This window comes from Notechis scutatus, chromosome 3 (assembly GCF_049901735.1).
Source record: "Notechis scutatus isolate UNSWTSFEM ecotype Mainland chromosome 3, rNotScu1.2, whole genome shotgun sequence".
NCBI classification, from domain to species: Eukaryota; Metazoa; Chordata; class Lepidosauria; order Squamata; family Elapidae; genus Notechis; species Notechis scutatus.
In genome coordinates, this window is record NC_142011.1 from 34752806 (window position 1) to 34771958 (window position 19153).

General features: G+C 38.4%; 1 protein-coding gene across 1 annotated transcript in view; it reads right to left on the reverse strand.

Annotated features, from left to right (window-relative positions):
• Positions 1-420: 420 nt before the first annotated feature.
• The window catches only part of CHD6 (chromodomain helicase DNA binding protein 6), an 87360-nt gene continuing 68627 nt past the window's right edge, over positions 421-19153 (reverse strand). Inside the window, 13 exon segments of the mRNA XM_087959048.1 lie at positions 421-591; positions 671-853; positions 3151-3224; positions 3227-3593; positions 4170-4376; positions 5519-5667; positions 7528-9114; positions 10039-10247; positions 12838-13057; positions 14196-14250; positions 14656-14716; positions 15595-15724; positions 17370-17473. Of these exon segments, the coding sequence (XP_087815174.1) occupies positions 421-591; positions 671-853; positions 3151-3224; positions 3227-3593; positions 4170-4376; positions 5519-5667; positions 7528-9114; positions 10039-10247; positions 12838-13057; positions 14196-14250; positions 14656-14716; positions 15595-15724; positions 17370-17473 (3517 nt within the window).

The window sequence follows — 19153 nt, forward strand, 5'->3', positions numbered from 1 at the left end:
GCTGAAAACAGGTACTAGGAACAAGGCCATTAACACGTCACAAGGGCAGTTAACTGAAATGCAGGCGTTGGTTTGCTAGTTTAAATTGACCATGGCATTGTGATTGGAAGATACTATACATCCACTAACATTCCTACGCATGTAACATAGTGATTGGATGGAGCTCACCTCTTTTGTATGTTCTTAATAAAAAGAGTTCCCCTAATTCTGATCGGGGCAGCTCACCCAAGATAGAACTTGCGTTGGTGTCTTTCTTGATGCATTCGACCACCCAATGAGAAGCCTTCCATATGCGGAGCAAAGCCGCACACTCCCTTCCCTAAAAGGAAATGGACTGATGAAGACCCAGATCAAATTTCCAGATTGTGGACTGACTGACTGATTGGAATGGTATGGTGTAAAATAAAGGCAGAAAAAGCTCTACTGTCTCAAGCCAAAGACTACATTATTTGTAAGAATGCTTCCACTTACCCTCCGCCCTGTGCCCTTGTGCACCACAGGCACCCGTTCCTCTCCAGTGAGAGAATTTATGTCTAGCTTACTGGGATCTTTACAACGCTGCCTTCTCTGTTTAGGCTTTTCTATAAAATTCTGAAAGGAAAAGAAAAAGTGAATATGAGTGAATCCCAAATAATACTGTCCAGCATTGGAATACAAAACTTGCACTTACTGTGCCAAAGCCAGGGATTTCGAGGGTGTAATCAGACTGCTGTCTCAGCCAATCCAGAAGACTCTTGTTTGGAACAATCTTATCTGTCTGGACATTAGTAGCTGGAACTGTCTGTTGACTTGAGGTAGTTATAACTGGCCCATCTGAATTAGAATTACTTGTTACAGTCTGACCTTCATCTTCCTGAGTAACATAAGGAGAAACAGAGAAAAAGGCATGCTTCAGATATAAATTCTAATGTATAGATGTAGATTTTTACTGCATAAATTACAATTGCTTGTAAGGAAAGAGGGATTTAATCTTTCAAATTTTGTATTTATCATTATTTAATCTGGGTTAATGATTGACATAGAAACTTTCAGAAAATTAGCTCTTCTCTCACTTCAGCTTAATGCTATTATTTGACCCCACTGAAGCCCCAGAAGTATTAGGATCCCAACTGTTCTTAGATTTATTATATGTATTACTTGCTCTTAATGCAATAAGACACATTTCAAGAGTACCAAATTGCTTTAATGCTTTTATTGGACTTAATACCTAAAGGAAAAAATCCACAGAATAGGGATATGGTGTAATAAGATAGCAGTAGCAGCTGAGAAAGAAAAACATGTCTGGGGAAGATGGGAAGAAAATAGGCGCACGCCTCTCCTCCAATCTGGAAGCATATGTTATTCTTGGCTACGCTGGAATCTATCAAGGTACTGAGAATGAAGGACCTTTTTCACATGTGAGGGATGGCCAAAGATTTACTACACTTTACTATTGCTATGTGTTGCTTGTCAATAATTGGCTTAGACTCTTTCATCAAAGCAACAAGGAACAGTACTTTTGAGCTATTTGATTAATTTGTCTGAGTTGTTCTGCTTATAATAAAACTTTTCAGTTTTTCAAAAGATTTGACTATCACATCGCACTACAATAAAACAGTATATGATTGCTTTATTTGTGTTAATTACTAATTCTATTTGACGTATCCTCCTGTTTTGGGTATGTGGTAGTGTGATGATCAGAAAGGACATTGAAAGAGGAGAAAATAATCCACACGGTTCAGCTACAAGATTAAATCCATCAAAGCTAAACCTCTAGAACCTTTTGCCAAGAAAGTCTGGCAAAAAAAATAAGAAATTCATTTCTGATTAGCAGCAGCTAACAACAGCATGTGACTTTTAATAAAATATGTTAGAGAAGATGCCACCAGACTTTTTCTGATTTTTTGACAACGTACACCTAACACAGCTGCCCTCCTACAGAAAAGCCTGGGAAATTCAAATTTGAAGTAACTAATCAAAAGCAGCCAACTGCCACCTCCTCAGGTGAGTTCCTAAAAGAAAGGAGTCCCACTCCTTTAGGTTTTGTTCTTTTGTCTTTATTCCAGGAAGAGATGCCTCAGCTAAGCAGGGGTGGGATACTACTGGTTCTGTCCACCTCTGTAGAACTGGTAGTTCTGAAGAGCAGCAGACAGAGAGCATACATAGAACCGGTTCTATGTCTGCTGCTGTTTTGGCCCACCCGCCCATCCGGGCTCTTACCTGACCTTTATTTCCTGCTCTTTCAACCAGAGCTGCTTTACGTGACACAGCTATGGTTGAAAAAGCAGGAAAAAGTGCTTTTTCAACCGCTGTGAACCTGCACGCAGCACTGCTCAGCTGTCCAGGCAGCTAGCTGATGACGATATACACATGTGCACAAAATGTAAAATCACCAAACTGGCAGTTACACCGGTCGGATCCCACCCCTGCAGTTAAGTAAGAAATATCATCCAACCTGCAGAAAGACTGGAGAATTGAAAGGAAATCACCATCTAGAAAAAAATGGAACTAGATGGAAATTAGGCTTGGCTAAAAATATTGTATCATGGATTAATGTGAGCTGATTCCCTGTATCTTAATCTTATCTTGCACTGAGAATGTGTCTAGACATAAGGATTCATGTCTGGAGATTAGCTGTGATTAAAGCAGGATTCATGAGATTTTACGTTTCTCCACTGTCCTAAATTCTCATTTAGGTGCTTAACCTTGATCTACATAACCTTATCTTCTGAAACCACCAGTTTCATTCTGATGGTGAATTTAGCTTACATTTCAGCCACTCTACTGGCTACAAAAAAGGCAAGAAAGCTGGAAGCAAAAAGAAATGTTTCCAATTGTATTCCTCCAAATTTTACACAGAGTAATTTTCTCTGTAAAGGGAGACAGGTGAGATTGGCCAAAAGTACTGTCTCCACATCCAGGATTGTGAAAGAGTGCAATAGTAGGGATTATGGGATAGTTGATTCAGGAAGCCAGAACGGTTTAGTTGTTTATCATGATAGATTTTTTAAAACTATTGCTAGTGAGCTTCTCTTTCTGCTGAGTCTAGGTCTCCAAAGCAGCTTTCAGCAATTGTCGTCTCCAAAGGCTGTAACAAGTGCCCACTGGGAGTTTGGTCCATTGTCCAAAGAAAAGTGAAAATAAGAAATGAGTATGGGGATTTGTACTCACAGGCAGCCCTGTCTGCAGGCTTCTCTCCTTCAAAAGTATCAGGTCAATCCCTTCCACATTTTTTCTCCTACCCGTCGTCTTCTGATAGCAGCATCATCTCTTCTTAAGCTTCCATTGACAATCTGCCCCGTGACAGGATGAATAAGCCCTGCTTGAAGGATTCCAGACAAGTCCATGCCAAGGGAGCCCTGCAGAGCATTCATTGTCCCTAGCTTAGGTATATTTGTGCTCATGGAAAACGGAGTGCTGCTTGCTGAAGTTCCATCTGGCACTCTTGAGAGATCTACTGTATCCCGCCAGCCATTTAATACAGCTGAAGGATGGGAGTGGGATGCTACCAGCTGATCAAGACTCCGGTGCTTGGCATCTCTCTCCATTTCAAATTCATATGATTGCCGGTGCTTGGATTCATCTTTGACAAAGGTGGGAGCCAGAAAAGTTTCCTGTGGTTAAAACCAGAGCCAGAAAGGTCACTTTTTATGATTAGCGGTATACATAATGTACAGCTACAGAATCTATAGCAGCCCTTTACAAAAGGGATGTCTCCATGCCCGTAACAGTTAGAAAAGTTGACTTCTGCTCCTCCATCATTCCCTCCTTTGCTGAAAATATTAAGAAAATTGTCTTGAAGAAAGCAACAATCTCCCCTAGAGTGGTAGTGTCACATTCAAATTTAATTTAAATTAAAAGCAGAATTAACAAAGTATTCATATCTTATATTTTCCCAATATATTCAGGGAACTCCCATTCAATTTTTTTCTACAAACATCAAAGAGATGCAACTTCCCACTAAGGAGTTATATCACTAACTGGATATTTGGACCACTAATAAATAATGTGAGTGAGGTCTCTCTGGGAGCTTATGTTAATGGTCTTCATTGCCTGCCACATAACCTTAATACACCAAATATATCAGTACATTACAATGAAACAGGAAATATGCAATAGTTTTCTCTATAGAGACAGAAATCTGAAAGATGATACAAATAACTTTTAATAGAATGAATATGCAAGCTTACCTTTGGGAGCTGTGTAGCTAACACTCCATTGCTGAAACTGGATTCAGAGACTTCTGGTTCAGTATAGCCACTCCTATTGCAAGTACTGCTGACTAAGGCAGGAGTGGGCATTATATATGGTATGTCAAAAGATTGACTGGAAGAAGGCCACTTTCCCTTTAAGATTGCATGACAGATGTTGTCAATACGGTTAATGATCACCCGATCCTGTCAAATAATAGATATTCTTCGTTCAGTTGTATATGTTGGCATACTCTCATAATGCGTGGGAAAACTAAAATTAGTGAACATTTTCAACCTAGAACTCTTTTCATATAGGATGTTAAGAAGTTGATTGAGCTGTGCATTTGCTATTTTGTTTATCAAGAATATTATCATGTCCCAGGCCTGGGAATGCAGACACATAGTCACTCTTATGAATACAGTACATACCATATGAAGAACCTATGCATTTAAGAGATGGCATGTTACAAAAAAGTATGAGATTATTAGTTTATATCTATGAAGTCAACAAGATAGGTTTCTTCAACATGATACTCTCTTGGAATTGCATTTTAGGACGAGGGAATCAAGTTGGGGAGGCAAATAAAAGAAAAGATGGTAGATACTATGAAGGAAGATTGCCACCAAATCTTACTGATTGAATGGCCAATGATGAAATGAGCTGAACATCTCTTCTTGTCTTTTTAAAAATAATATGTACTTTAAAATATTTTTTTTCAAAGGAGAAATGACCTAATCTTTATAAATATGAAAAACAGGGAATTAGTACTACATACGTTCACAAAGGAAAAGAGTTGTGAACTTGACTGACCCCCTCCAAATGATGGCTTGCCATTAGAATCACACATACAAAACATCTTACTTTGCATAATAAAACACACAAATAGCTGTAGAAAGTAACATGCATGCCTATCAAAACAGAGTATAACATAAGTAGCATGTCAGAAGAATGTCCAATTTACAGAAATAAATCAGAGCTACGTAGAAAACATTGTTAGTTTCATTTTAATTGGCACCTTCCTGTATGAAGTATAGAAATAAAGAAAATTTTAATATGGTTTCTGCAGTTTAGAATGATCTGTGAATCCAGTCAACAAGACAATCCTGAGATGGCTGAAGACTCATTAAAATAAGTCCTCTTTTCCAATGAGGAGGACACCATTTTTTCACTTGATTTATCTTCCTTAGAAAATGCTCTAAAAGATAAACCTGGCAAACCATATAATTCCAGATACTGTTGATGTGGGAGGAAAAAACGTCTTGAGAAGATATGGAAAGTTACTCTCAGTTCTCACTGAGCATTGATCTAAATCCTTTATTTATGCATACTGAAAATACAAAGTTACCTTGGGCCACTCTGAGAAAGAGTAGAGTGTCTTCTCCTGTAAAAGTTGAGCTATAGTAGGTGCCCGAACATCATGAAGTTCATCACTCTCTCCAGGAACAGCAAATGCCGAGCTCTTACTTTCATCTTCAGAAAACTTCTCAAAGCCATCTAAAATTACAAAAAAAAGTAGACTTGAAACTACTACTGTACATTAATGACTCTCAACAAATGACCGAAATAAAATATACTTTGATGTCAGTTGCAGTATTCACTGTTTCGGGGCTTTCTTCACTCCTAAAATAGCCCTTAGACATATACTGCTTCATAGTGCTTTATAGCTCTCTCTAAGCAGTTTATCTGGGTCCTCATTTTACTGACCTCAGAAGGATGAAAGTCTGAGTCAAATGGCAGTGCTGTTATGCAGAAAAATGTCTAAATATGGATTAGAACTTAAAATATAAAATGAACAGTAAACACTGCAATAGACTACAGATCTGAAACATTCCTAAACAAAATAAAATATTCATCAAATAATTTAGTGAACTCTTCAAACTTGACAACAGATTTTAGACACTGTAGCTAATAGTTAACTGAAAAACTAAACACTCAAAGATCACACAGCAGGAAACCTTCTGTACAGAGAAATGGGAAAAATTATTCCTCCCAGTCCATGTCAGAGAGTGCTAGTCAATTATAAGAATCCCCTACTTGAGCCTGTTTCTGCTGAAGGGGCAATAAGAGGTAGAGCCAAAGGCATAATTATTACTATTAAACAATAACATTATTTAATCTTGTATGCCACCTATTTTAAAAATCTCTGGGTGGCTCACAGCAATCCAAGAAATTACAATAAAACCAGTAAAACATAAAAGAGAAAGATAAAAAATGGCAAGCACAACAAACCAGATGGAATGAAATGATGGGTCTAACTTTCCTTCCCCAATGGCTTGGGTGAAGACCCAGGTCTTCAAGGGGCAGAACTTTTTCCAGAGGACAGGTGCTACTATAGAAAAGGTGCATTTCCTGGGGTCCCAATAGATGACTGTTTAATTGAAGTGCACCAACTTTGCAGAATTAAACCAGTTGGGCAGAAGATATGGGAGAATCCCTAAAGGAACCAGGCTCTATACCCGTGATGGCGAACCTATGGCATGCATGCCACAGGTGGCACAGAGCCATTTGTGCTGGCACACAAGCCACAGGCAAACTTACCTCACAGCGCATGCGTGCACCTCCCAGCTGATTTTCGGCCTGTTTCAGGCCTTTTTCAGGCTCCCAGGGGCTTGTCACCGGAAGTGACAAAACGGGCCCATTTTTTGGCCTGCAAAGCCTGCAGAAGCTTTCCTCAAGCCTCTTGGAGGCCGAAAAAGGCCTCAAACAAGCCGAAAATCAGCTGGGAGGTGCAGTGCAGGTAAAGGGTGGCGGTGGGGGATTGTGCGCGCATGCGCAGGGGACATGGGAGGGCACACATTGCCTTTTGGGTGCTGGCATGCAAACATGCACAGTTTTTGGCACAGGAGCCCAAAAAGGTTAGCCACCACTGTTCTATATCATGTAGGGCTTTATACTTACTTATAATCAGGAGGAACTGGTATATCTGTTAATTTTTTTGTTGAATAAATAATTGTGAATCATTTTTTCGTATTTTCCCAATTGCATCTTTATATTTTGTTTGAATGATGATTAAAATATTGACATGGCTACTAATGTTTAAAAAGGAAAAATCTTACGTGGGGTGCACTTACTTTTTCATGATTGCTTTAAATAGTATCCTAGAGAATTACAACAATTAATTAGCAATCACAGCTACATGAGTTTCTCATCCTTTTTTAAAATGGAGTAGAAAACTCCTTTTGCTAATCTCTATTTTTCTCTTTTAGATTATTTTAATTAACAATAAATGGGAAGCCATGATGCCTCAAAGTGTCAAGCTGTAACATCATCTTTACTGATGTGAACATTTCTAGCCCAACATGTGCCCAAATTGAAAAATGTAAAGAATTGAAATATTTCTTCACAATATTCTACCTTGATTTTGATGGATTCCATCCCTCTTGTCTAGGTCTTGGTGCTCACACTCTTCTTCTTCTCTCTTTATTTCACTCTCATAAAGAGATTGAGTAATAGGACTTTCTCTCTTCTCCTCAGAATCATCTCCCCAGAGGTCTCCTTCCATGCAAACCGGGTGTGACTTCAGGAGTTCCACTTGAATTGCTGAAGCCTGGCTTCTTGCAGAGTGGTGGTAGTGGTGATGACAGGTCTGAATCTCCTGCAAGCTTGGGGTGTGCTCCTCAAGGGTTTCACATTCAACTTGATCATCCTCACCCATCCCTGGCTCACTATCATATTTGGATGCTGCCAGCTCACTTGAGACTGATTCAACTAGGACCTTATTCCTTTCTTCCATTAATGTATCCAGAGTGGTGAGAATACATGAATTGTGTTTCTGTTCCTCCTGTGTGCTACATTTGGCTTTTCCTCTATCTTTCCCAATGTCAGCTACGGTTTCCAGATGATCTTCCTCTTCCTCTTCCTCCTCCTCTTCCTCCTCCTCTTCACTATGGCTTTGACTCTGCATTAATTTCTCCTCCAAACTCTTTTCATGCAATAAGCCCATCAATCTCTTCTCAGGTTGTACTTTAATATCAAAATTATGAAGACTTGGACCATAGACCCCTATGCTCAGAACACTCTCCATACCATCTCTTTCAAACGGAACTGCTTTTGGGCTAATATACTGATTTTCCATATGCTGAAGGGCATTACAGGTTTCCTGAGCAAAACTCTCAGAAGGCTTTGCCTCCTTCTCTGAAAGCTCCTGTCCTATATGTTGACCTTCCAACTGATCACTGCCAAACTGCAAATGATCCAAGTAGGTGGACTCTCGTATGGTCTCAGCATCACAGCTAGAGAGGTCTTCATCCCCATCTGTTTTCCCCTCTGCCACTTTGGTAGCATTGCTGCTGATATCTGTGCAGCTAGGGCTGTCACGAGCAAAAGAACTGTGCTCACTGTTGCAGGCCTTTTCATCATACAGCATGCACGACAAAGAGTCAGGCAAAGAACTCTCATCATAGTTAGCGGAAATCATACTTCGGACCTTAGACATGAAATTTTCACAGCTGCCATCCTGAGAGATGTTTTCTGCCTGCAAAAGATCATTCCCTGAGTTCATTAACTTAGCACAGTTATCTGTTTCTGCCTCTGCAGGTGCCTGCTTTCTTTCTGCTTGATTATACAAAGATGAATAATATAGTTTAGAATTTGCTTGGTGGTGACAGCACAAGTGTTCTTCTCCAAGGACCCCTGTCCTTTTATTCTGAGCATAATTTCTATAGGCATCCAGAAACGACAACTGTGGATCATTCATTATGTAATAGTCTGTGCGATTCAGTCCGTGCTTTGCTGTACCAATTAGCAGATCCCGATCATGTTTGCCACATTCCCACCACACAGGGAGGTATAGGCTTGGGCGGCAAAGTTTGAGCCTTTCATGTAACTGTGGACATCTCAATATTTGCTCACGAATCTTCCGCAAGAGTTCAATTCGATACAGCGTCCTTGCAGCACGTTCCTCTGTGATGGGTTCCACATAAATATTGGGATCTGTTGGGCCTACACAAATAGAATATAAAGGAACAATAGATAAAACCAAAACATATGCTAGAGAGAGTAAGGGGGGGAGGGAGATGCTGTAGCAGAATAGTTTTAAATTAAATCAAACTGAAATAAATTTTCTGTATCAGGATATCTAATAATTCAAGGGTCCCCTAATAATTGATAATGACTCTAGTGTTCAAAGCTATAGCATAAGATGACAGTGAGGAAAAATAGTTCAGAAAAAGGAAGATAGCTTATAGCCTGGGATGCCCAGCTACATATATTGGGGCCATTACAGTTCACATCAGCCTAGACAAAGAGGGGACTAACATCTGTTATGAGTTGTTTTGCAATAGTTTTCCCATGTGAGATCACGTCCAGCCTCCCAGCAAAACCCCCATACAAAACCGGAAGTTGATGTTGGGGGGTTTTTTTCTCTTTGGGGCTCTTTCCCTCCCCCCCCCTACCCTCTCCCCCCCCCTTTCTCCCCTTCCCCCGGCCCCATGCATAAACAAAAGCTTTCAAATAATTGACAGATATATCACTCTTTTAAGAGCACTACATCTGGGGATCTCCCCTTAATTTAATCTCAACAACAATCCTGTGAAGCAGGTCATACTGAGAAAAAGTGACCACTCCAAAAGTGAGTTTCCTTGAGTGAGAGTGGGCCTGAGTCCTAATCTCTTCAATCCTAGCCTCCTTGGTCATTTCAAGGCCTCACTTAGTGATAAATGGTCTACTTAGATTTCAGAGCTTTCAATCTGAAGATGAAACTACATTGGACTCTTTGAAATGGAAGGAAAGCGTATTTACAGCAAAAGAGAGAGATACTTTGAAGATACTCAGAAGCCATGATAATTATAAAAGTATAAAAAATGGAATGAAAGAAATTTTAAGCTGGAAACACTCAAAAGCAACCCTTGAATGTTTCTTACTCACCATCGTCTTTCCAGTGGGGCAACCGACAAACATTTTTACACATAGCAACAAAGTTATAGAAATATTTTTCTAAACTTTCATCAGTTTTCTTCTCCAAATGTGAAATGGATCGGAATTGAGTCCAATCAAAGACTTTCTTTTCTGGCTCATAAATGACCCCAAATGAAGATACAGTGCGATAGAAATCTGCTTGCTCTCTTCTGGTCCATCTGAAGAATGCATGAGAAATACAAATAAATATATAAAAATTGCATTTTCATCCCAACGATTTAATTATTATTATTTATTGTATTTATATATCATTCCACTCCCAGAAATTCTTCCATGTTTGCAGTTTGGAATTAATTTTGATTAGGAAAGAAGTCTATGTGTTGAAAACAGCTTAGTACGAGCAATTATGAGGAACACGGCCCTGTCACAATCCAGTTTCTCAGTATAATCCCAGTTTATTAAAACATAAATATCAGGTTTCTTCCTTAAATATTGATCAGAAAGGCATTTTGTACCTATTCTATAAAACCATTTGTGTGCAGAAATCTCTTGCTGTGTCTCATTCCCCTTTCCATGAGCAAAGGAGGTATTACATGACTGAAGGAGGACAAAACTTAAGGTTTCTTTTTTGTTTAACAACTAACAACTGTGGCAACTAATGTAAAATAAATTAATAATCTCATTTGGTTCTGACATTCCTATAGTTCTTTTCAAATTCATCTACTGAAAAGATTCATTGTATTTATTACAAGACAATGCTATTGGAGAACGTATCATTTGGCACTGCTGACTGAACATCCTCAGAATACCTTCAGGAAACAGCACCCAATACTCTTATATTTCCTGAAGGGAAACCTAGAAAAGTTCATAATATGTACTGTTGTTCACCACTGCAGCATCGTGCAACAGAATCTGCTTATCCTGCCTAACGAGGAAGAACTGACTTGGGCCTATATGATTTAGATCCTTCCTTGCCAAATATAGTGGTGCTTAAAAGTTTGTGAACCCCTTTTTGAATTGTCAATATTTCTGCATAATAAAATGTGATCTTTTCTCCAGATAAAGATAAAGAGAAGCCAATTAAAGAAATAATTAAAACATTTTATGTTCATTATATCAAGAAAAATGATCCAAAGCTATATATTTGTGTGTAGCAGAAAGATGAGAACCTCTAGAATTATCAGTTCATTAGAAGGAGAAATTAAGAGTCAAATGTTTCAATCAATGGGATGATAATCAGCTGTAAATGTGAATCTTCTTTTAAAGAACAAAATTGTGGGAAATCATTTTCAAAGTCTGATCTTCACAACACAGGTATATGGAAATGTATCATGGTTGAACAAATGAGATTTCTGAGGATCTCCAAAAAACCCCAGCATTTCTTAATGCTCACCAGACTGGAAAAAAGTTACAAACTGCTTCCAAAGTCTTTTCAGTCCACCAGTTCACTGTCAGACAGATACAAATAGAGACAATTCAACACCATGGTTATCCTCCCCAAGAGTGGCCAACCAACCAAGATCACTCCAAGAGTATTACTCCTATGTAATATTCTCGGAGGCCTCAAAGAACCCTAGGATAATAACCATTAGGAAAACACTGAACAGTAATAATGTGCAATGCAGAGGTTGCAAGGAAAAAGTCACTATTCTCCAAAAAGAACATTGCTGTTCAACTACAGTTTGTGAAAAACTACAGGAATAAGCCAGAAAGTTATTGGAAGAATGTCTTTGTACAGATGAGAACAAAGTGGAACATTTGGGTTTGAAATAAAAGTGTTGTTTGGCAAAAGCCAAACCCTGTATCTAGCATCCTTATCCCATTCATGAAACATGGCAATGGCAGTATTGTGGTTTTGGCCTGCTTTGCTGCCTCTGGACTTGGAGAGCTTGCTACCATTGGTGGAACCATGAATTCTGAATTGTATTAGCAAATTCTACAGGAAAATGTCATGCAGCAAGACAATCTCCAAACACATAAGTTGCATGATTGAAGAATTGTTAAAGCAGAAGACATTTTAGAATGACTGAAAGTCCTGACCTTAATCTTAGCAAAAAGTTGTGGAAGGATCTGATGCAAGCATTTCTGCAAAAAAGTCCACCAAAATCCCTGAGTTGCTGTTTTGTAAAGAGGAATGGGCTAAAGTTCCTCCAAACTGACTGACATGTAGGATTAATCAAGAGTTATCAGAAATGTTTAGTTGCAGTTGTTATTGCCCAAGGGGCAATACAATTATCAAAAGCAAAGTTTCACATACCTTTTCCATATGTCGAAATGTACTTTTGGATTTTCCTAAATAAATGAACAAGTATGCTTTTGACTCATTTGTTTAGTTGAGTTTTCGTTATCTAGTTCTAAGATTAGTATGGAGAACAGGTCATGTTTTAAGTCATACTTATACAGAAACATTGAAAACACAAACGGGTTCACAAATTTTAAGCATGACTGTAATCCTTGGAGTTTCATTAAGTTTGAAGCTAAGAAAATGGAGAATAATCCCATGCAACTGTTCAAGTGACTATTCTATGTTTTCAAGTTCAAAACAGGGAAAATAGTTTCCAATACTTGCCAGAAAGTGACTTCAGAGGATCACAATAAGCATATATGTATTAAAACATGTGCAGCCTACATTTTGGATTTACATTATACCAAAATCTAAAGTCAAAATATGAATTCAGACATCTAATTGTACAGTAGTATCTGTGTGATTACAATCAAAATGACAAGCCAGAGAATAGGGGACAGTTGTTCAGAATTAGCAATATCCAAATAAGCTTAAGGCCGATTTTTACAGTTTACTCTGTTTACCTCTTTTGTATTTCATTGTTCATAGAATCCATTTCATTGGCTCTCCTAATCATTTCCTCTTGCAGCCAATAGCCATGTTTACAAGTTCCAATAACGTCAGGTCTAGACGGCAATTCTTTGCGGTTGCAACGCTGATAGATAGTGACTAGACGCCGAAGTCTGGCTGTGAGAGCAGATGACACAGGCCAACTGGATTTGTCTGGGTTGGAGCCATCCTGGGCTTCAAACATCAGCAAGGTTATTAGTATTTAACACAACTTGAAGAATCCTTTCACAGACATCCTCTATTCCAGCGGTGTCAAACTCAATTTCATTGAGAGCCGCATCAGGGCTGTGTTTGATCTCAGGGGGCTAGGGGTGTGTGGCTAGGGTTCGCGTGGCCAGCTTGAGGTCACTCGTGTTGGGGGTGCCTGTGATGGCCGGAGCACTCTGCCAGTGAAAATGGAGCTCGGGAGGGCCGTACATGGCCCTCCTGAGCTACATTTTCACTGGCAGAGGCACCACAGGCCGGTCCTTCACTGTTTCCAGGGCGGCTCCATAGGCCACATCTAAGCACCCTGCAGGCCAGATCTGGCCCGCAGGCCTTAACTTTGACACCCCTGCTCTATTCACTTATATATATTGGAATATATAGCTTGATGAAGCATATTCATATGAACTCTGATTTACTTAACCCAATTAACCCAATTTCCTGAATTCCCTTGACACACAGAATTATAACTGGCTAAGTTTTCACAAGCTAAAATATGCTTCATTTATTTATGGCTGAGTATGTCTTGAAGGCAATAATCATTCTTTGCACTAGCTTAGTTCTGTGGTTGTGACAGGCACTCAACATTTCTTTTTGAGTCCTTCAATGTTCAAACATTCCTTAACAATAGAAGTTCCACAATGGAGTCAATTATCCTTTGGTAGAAATGGCCAACTAGACTTAGGCAGCCATCTCTTATAGATGATATCTCTTGGGGGGTTAGACTAGATGGCCTAAAACAAATGCCTCCATTCAAGTCTTTGATAGCATTATTTTGTTTATTTTGCTTTACTCAGTCTCTTTCATAACAATAGTAACAAAAACTGAAGGTGAATGATAAAAAAAATGCACAGATAGGTATGCATAAATGGAATAAAGCAAACTTGATCTTAAATTGCAAACTACTTCGCAAACAATTTATTAAAATGGCCTGCTGTGGTCAGCTGTACATCACCATCTGTTCTAAACAATTTTAAGTATTCAAAGGACAGAAAAATGAAAGCATCTAAAGAAGCAGCTAATATTTAGAGAAATATATCTCCGATATTACTGAGTTTTTCCCTAATGATATTTGAATTATGTTTTCAAGGAACATTCACAGCCTCACCTGCCACACTATCATCCTTCTTCTCAGGAACTGGACCACAGGTATCAGAAATTTCCTATGGAAAAACAAGCTACTATAAATAAAATGCAATTTAAATACTGGCTCCTAGGACAAATTTGAACACACAAAACAAGTAATATTTAGGGACTGATATATTATTTCATTTCTATAAATTAGAAATGCTGAGTAGGAAGTCTGGGAACTGCAATCTTCATTCCTTTAGGGAATGCAGGGCTGAGAAAACTGGCTACATCTCTTAAAATACACAGGAAAAAATCCAATCTATATCACTTTTGTATGTGGCAAAGGAACTACTGCGAATCTACTTGAAAACTATTTTAAGGTCAATATGATCCAGAATAAAATTGTTAAAGGTGGTACTTCCTTTTTTCAAGTTGCAGAACAACTTTAAAACAGAAAACAGACAGAACGAGCAATCCACTTTGTGCCTTGGACTTACCTCTTGTTTCTCTATTCCAGCAAGTCTATCTGCACTGCTCTCTTCTTTGTCTGTATTTCCTCTGATGAAAAGAATCCAATATGAAATTAATTTGTAGAAACTTTGCAAGTCCAAGTCGTTCTAATAAAGCTCTCCAAATGCAAATATCACTGAGGTAATAATTGTGTTGGCTCTTTTACTTCTGCTATATACATGCATCTGCTTTATAGAGAAATTTAGGAACTTGTATGTAGTGCAGCACAATTCCATCCCCATGTTTTTGCAGTCTTAATGTGACAGAAACACTAAAAATTGTTCCTATTTAATTTTCAAAGATTACGGCTCTATATGTGTATGCAAAGCTCTAAGTAAATAGATGGAAAAGAGGAGAAATTATGTAAAGGAGATTTTACTATAAGTCCTAACAGTATTTCAAGGGATGTTTGTTTGTCAGAGGATTTAAAAAATCAAATACTATTAAAACATTTTAGACATATTACAAGAGTAACTAGAACACAGATACAATACATATTACAAAATCTGAATCAGTAATAATTGTCTATGAAAAGATCATTGGTGATGGTGGAAACTATAGGGAGACAGGAAAAGTAAAGCACTGGGAATATTGATAAGTAAGCACTCAGGGGACAAGCCATGTTGGGGGGCGGTCGAGAGGGGCCAGAAGTACACTAATATTGCCTGACTTGTGCCATATGATTCCTCTAGATTTAGTTTCAATTCAAACCAAGAAGAACTAACATGTTCTAGGGTCTTGTGCTGTTGAACTATAGACCACCCAAAAAGGTTTGGCAGAACTTTTGAAACACAATGTAGTTGTTTTGGATTCAAGACAAAACATTTTTGGTTTTATACATACCCTAATGCGCTAACTATTTTAGAAATACAAACTCTCAGACAACTCTATTCCTGTGATGGTTCTCCCTGCCCAGTCTGACTTACTGTTCTGGAGCATCCTGTACTCCATCAGTGACATTCTGCTCTGCACACAGCAGTTTCTCATCTGGCATGCCGACTTTCTCAAGAAAGCACAGAGCTGGGTCAGCTCGCATTGCATTGTACCGTTCATAACCTAATAAAATAATTAAAACAGTTCAGTATTAGCCAAAGAACAACTTAAAGCCATACCACTACTCCCTTAGCAACCACATAAACAAGCAAGGAAAAGCAGAATGACTAGTTTCTTTATAGGATTCAGTGCCATTTTTGATTTTATATGTGAATCTCCAAAACCTAAAGAAACCAAAGAGGATTTCAAACATGTAGTGTTCAGCATAGGCCAACCATGTAAGACAAGAAAATGTATGAAATATTGTATTTAAAAAATATTTTTGAGATGCAGAGACACGTAGAGCTAGTTCTTGGTTAACGGCAGTAATTGGGACTAGAATTTCCATTCCTAAGTGATGTGGTCATAAAGCACGAATTCAAAAGAATGTCAAGTGGCTACATCACTTAGCAAAGGCTATCCCAGCCATTTTGGTTGTCATTATACACTGAATCTCACTGTTCATTAGAAACGGATCCATCCCAATCCAATCCATTCCAGGATGGTTCCTCCCAGTCCTTAGCCTCAGTGAGATAGCAAACTGCTTCCTCTTGAACTCCCCACCCCCTCCACCTATGCCCTTTTTCCTAACCAGACCTGTTCCCAATACCTGCCCACCACACCTGTCACATCACACATCACTGTTGCACCAGCTGGGACCTTCTGAGACTCCTTTTGCACCTCATCCAGGATTTCCATTCATGCTATATCCAAGAAATCCATTTGCACACCAGGTGGGCTTACGTTCATACCCCACCTGGGGCCTTCATTAACAAAAGAAGCCTGGTATTTGAAAGAAGGCCTCAGCTACAAGATTCCCTATTTTGCACCAGCATTGAATGAAGGCCCTGACTTGCAGCATAAAAAGAAGACCCAAGTAGAAGGAAAAAGGTAACATGAAAGAAGACAATGTGAAAGAAGGCCCTGGCCAGTATAGTACTGCTTTGCCAGCGCACATAGCAGTAGTAGGCAGAGCCAGGTGGCAGGACAACTGGCAGCAGCAGGTAGGCAAGGGGCCAAAAAAGGCACTCATAAATGGGAGGGAGAATTTGGCCAAATTTTGTTCACATGACCACAAAGAAGCTTCAACAACCAGAACAGCCCAATCATAAGTCCCTTAGTTCAGCACCATCATAGTTGCTGGTTGCTGAACAAATGGACTAAGTGAGGACTACCTGTATTTAAATTAAATCACAATCCATGTAATGCATCACTCACACATTCTTTTTCACAATCTGAATCTATAATACTCACATATTATTACTTTATAATTTTATATATAATTTTATATTACTTTATATATTATTACTTAATAATCACATATTATTACTTTCCTTTCCTTTGGTACAGGAGCTGCAGCAGCATACTGTTTGTGTTTCCTCAGAGGTCCAACAAATTTAACAAATCCAATTCACTAGCAGGTAGTCATTGGAGTTCCCTCAGAAAAGAATTTGATCTGTATTTAGGCATCTAATATATACTGATGTGCAAGAGCAGCACAACTCTTAAAACTGGCATGTCTTTTTTTAGGCTTTCATGGAAGCCTGAAAAGAGAGGTGGCAGGAGGGAATGCTGCATTTGCACCAGTAATGAAGTACAGTATTTCCTCCAAAGCATTTTATACAAGAGGAATGTCTACGAAAGGTCCATCCCACATAAAAGGAAATACCATGTTTAAAAACTCCAATGAGGAGGGATTTATCTGCATCAGCATTCCACCAGTCCACAGGAATCTCCACATAGTCAATGTCTGGCAGCAAGAAATCTAAATCTCTGCAAAGGACAAGCATATTTCAACAGTCATATACAGGGCTAGGCACATGTTTAAATTAATTTTATAAAAGGTTTACCTTAAAGAATGTTAAGAAAAAGGACTTGATGAAACTCTGTGTAAAACAATGATATGAAACCACTGTAAAAAGCTGTACTGTATTACCAGCTCTGATAATTATTCATTAATCTAGCATTTGGCTTTTAAAGGCTATTTTAAAGTCTGGGTATTTTTATAATCACACTCAAACTGTATTGTATGCCATCATTTCAAATTACATTCTAAATGGTGCTTCAGAGCACATCTACCAACATCTAACTACCTCCATCTAACTCTTTAAAATAGCTGCAACTCTTCTCATTGAGGTCAACTGCAAAATTTGGGGAAAAGTCACAGATGTTTTAAAGAACTGCACAGATCATACTTGAGGAACCATTTCACCCCTATGGGACAGGCTGCCGCACCCATGCTGGCAGAGAAGACATGCCGTGGATCCCATCAGTCAAGGAATTCTGTCTGATGGGGATCAGGAAAAGAGCCTTCTCTTCCGTGGCCCCAGCCCTTTGGAATATTTAGCCCCCAAAGTAAGTTTGGCTCCCCCTCTCTTGACCTTTCACAAAAACTTGAAGACCTGGCTCTGCCAGCTGGCTTGGAGCCCCTATGGGGGAGTATCACATTGGAGGTGGTTGATCATTTAATAGCAACCCCCCTTCGCTCCCCCATACATTCGACTCCTTTTCTCCCCATCTTTTAGTTTTAGTTATAATTTTTATTTTATTATAATTTTATTGTGATTTTACACATTTGTATATCTATATTTATAGCTTTATTTTGATGTTGTAAGCCACCCAGTCTCTTTGCAACAAAATGAACAGCAAACAAATTTAATAAATAAAATAATAAATAAGTAAAATAAATATCTGTGAACCCACTTAATTCAAAGAGGTTGCTTCAGTTGATAGTGGTGGTATTTTTAATTGAAACTGATGGGGTTAATAATTAACTAATAAGTATATATTGATGCTAATCATTGAATCAATAGAATTTCAGCATTTTTTCATATATCAATCACATCTACCTAAGCTATACTATGAAAGGGGCAACTCTCACTCAAAAGAAAACCAATAGGTATGATTCAAATTTGTTTATATTTGGTTCAGTTAACTTTTCTGTTATAATCCTGAAATACTTTGGTAATAGGTAAAATTAAATTAATACTGTTTATTACAGTACTATTTGTAAATTTCAAAGCAGTACTATTTTTGTTCAATATTATTTAATCTGCTAAAAAAGACTGAATTCATACGTCATGCTATATTTTAATGTGGTTTGTTTGGTTTTGTGCTTGTTATCTGAACCCATCATTGTGGCTGTAAATCATTATTTAACACTTAGCAATGTCTGAATCTAACACATCATAATTAAACAATTATAACTTATACAATATATGAACTCAGTCAAATACTATAGACTACATGCACGTAGTTTGCTCTTAACTCTGTGTATGTGTATTCATTCATTCATTTATTCTCTTTTAACTAAGAGGATGTTTACAATATGAGTGTGTGTGTGTATGTGTATATGTATGTGTGTGTGCAAAACTTATGCACATGCAAGAACTGCAATCCAAGTACATGCTGTCTATACTTCCAATATTGTGGGTGTAACACAACAGATTATAA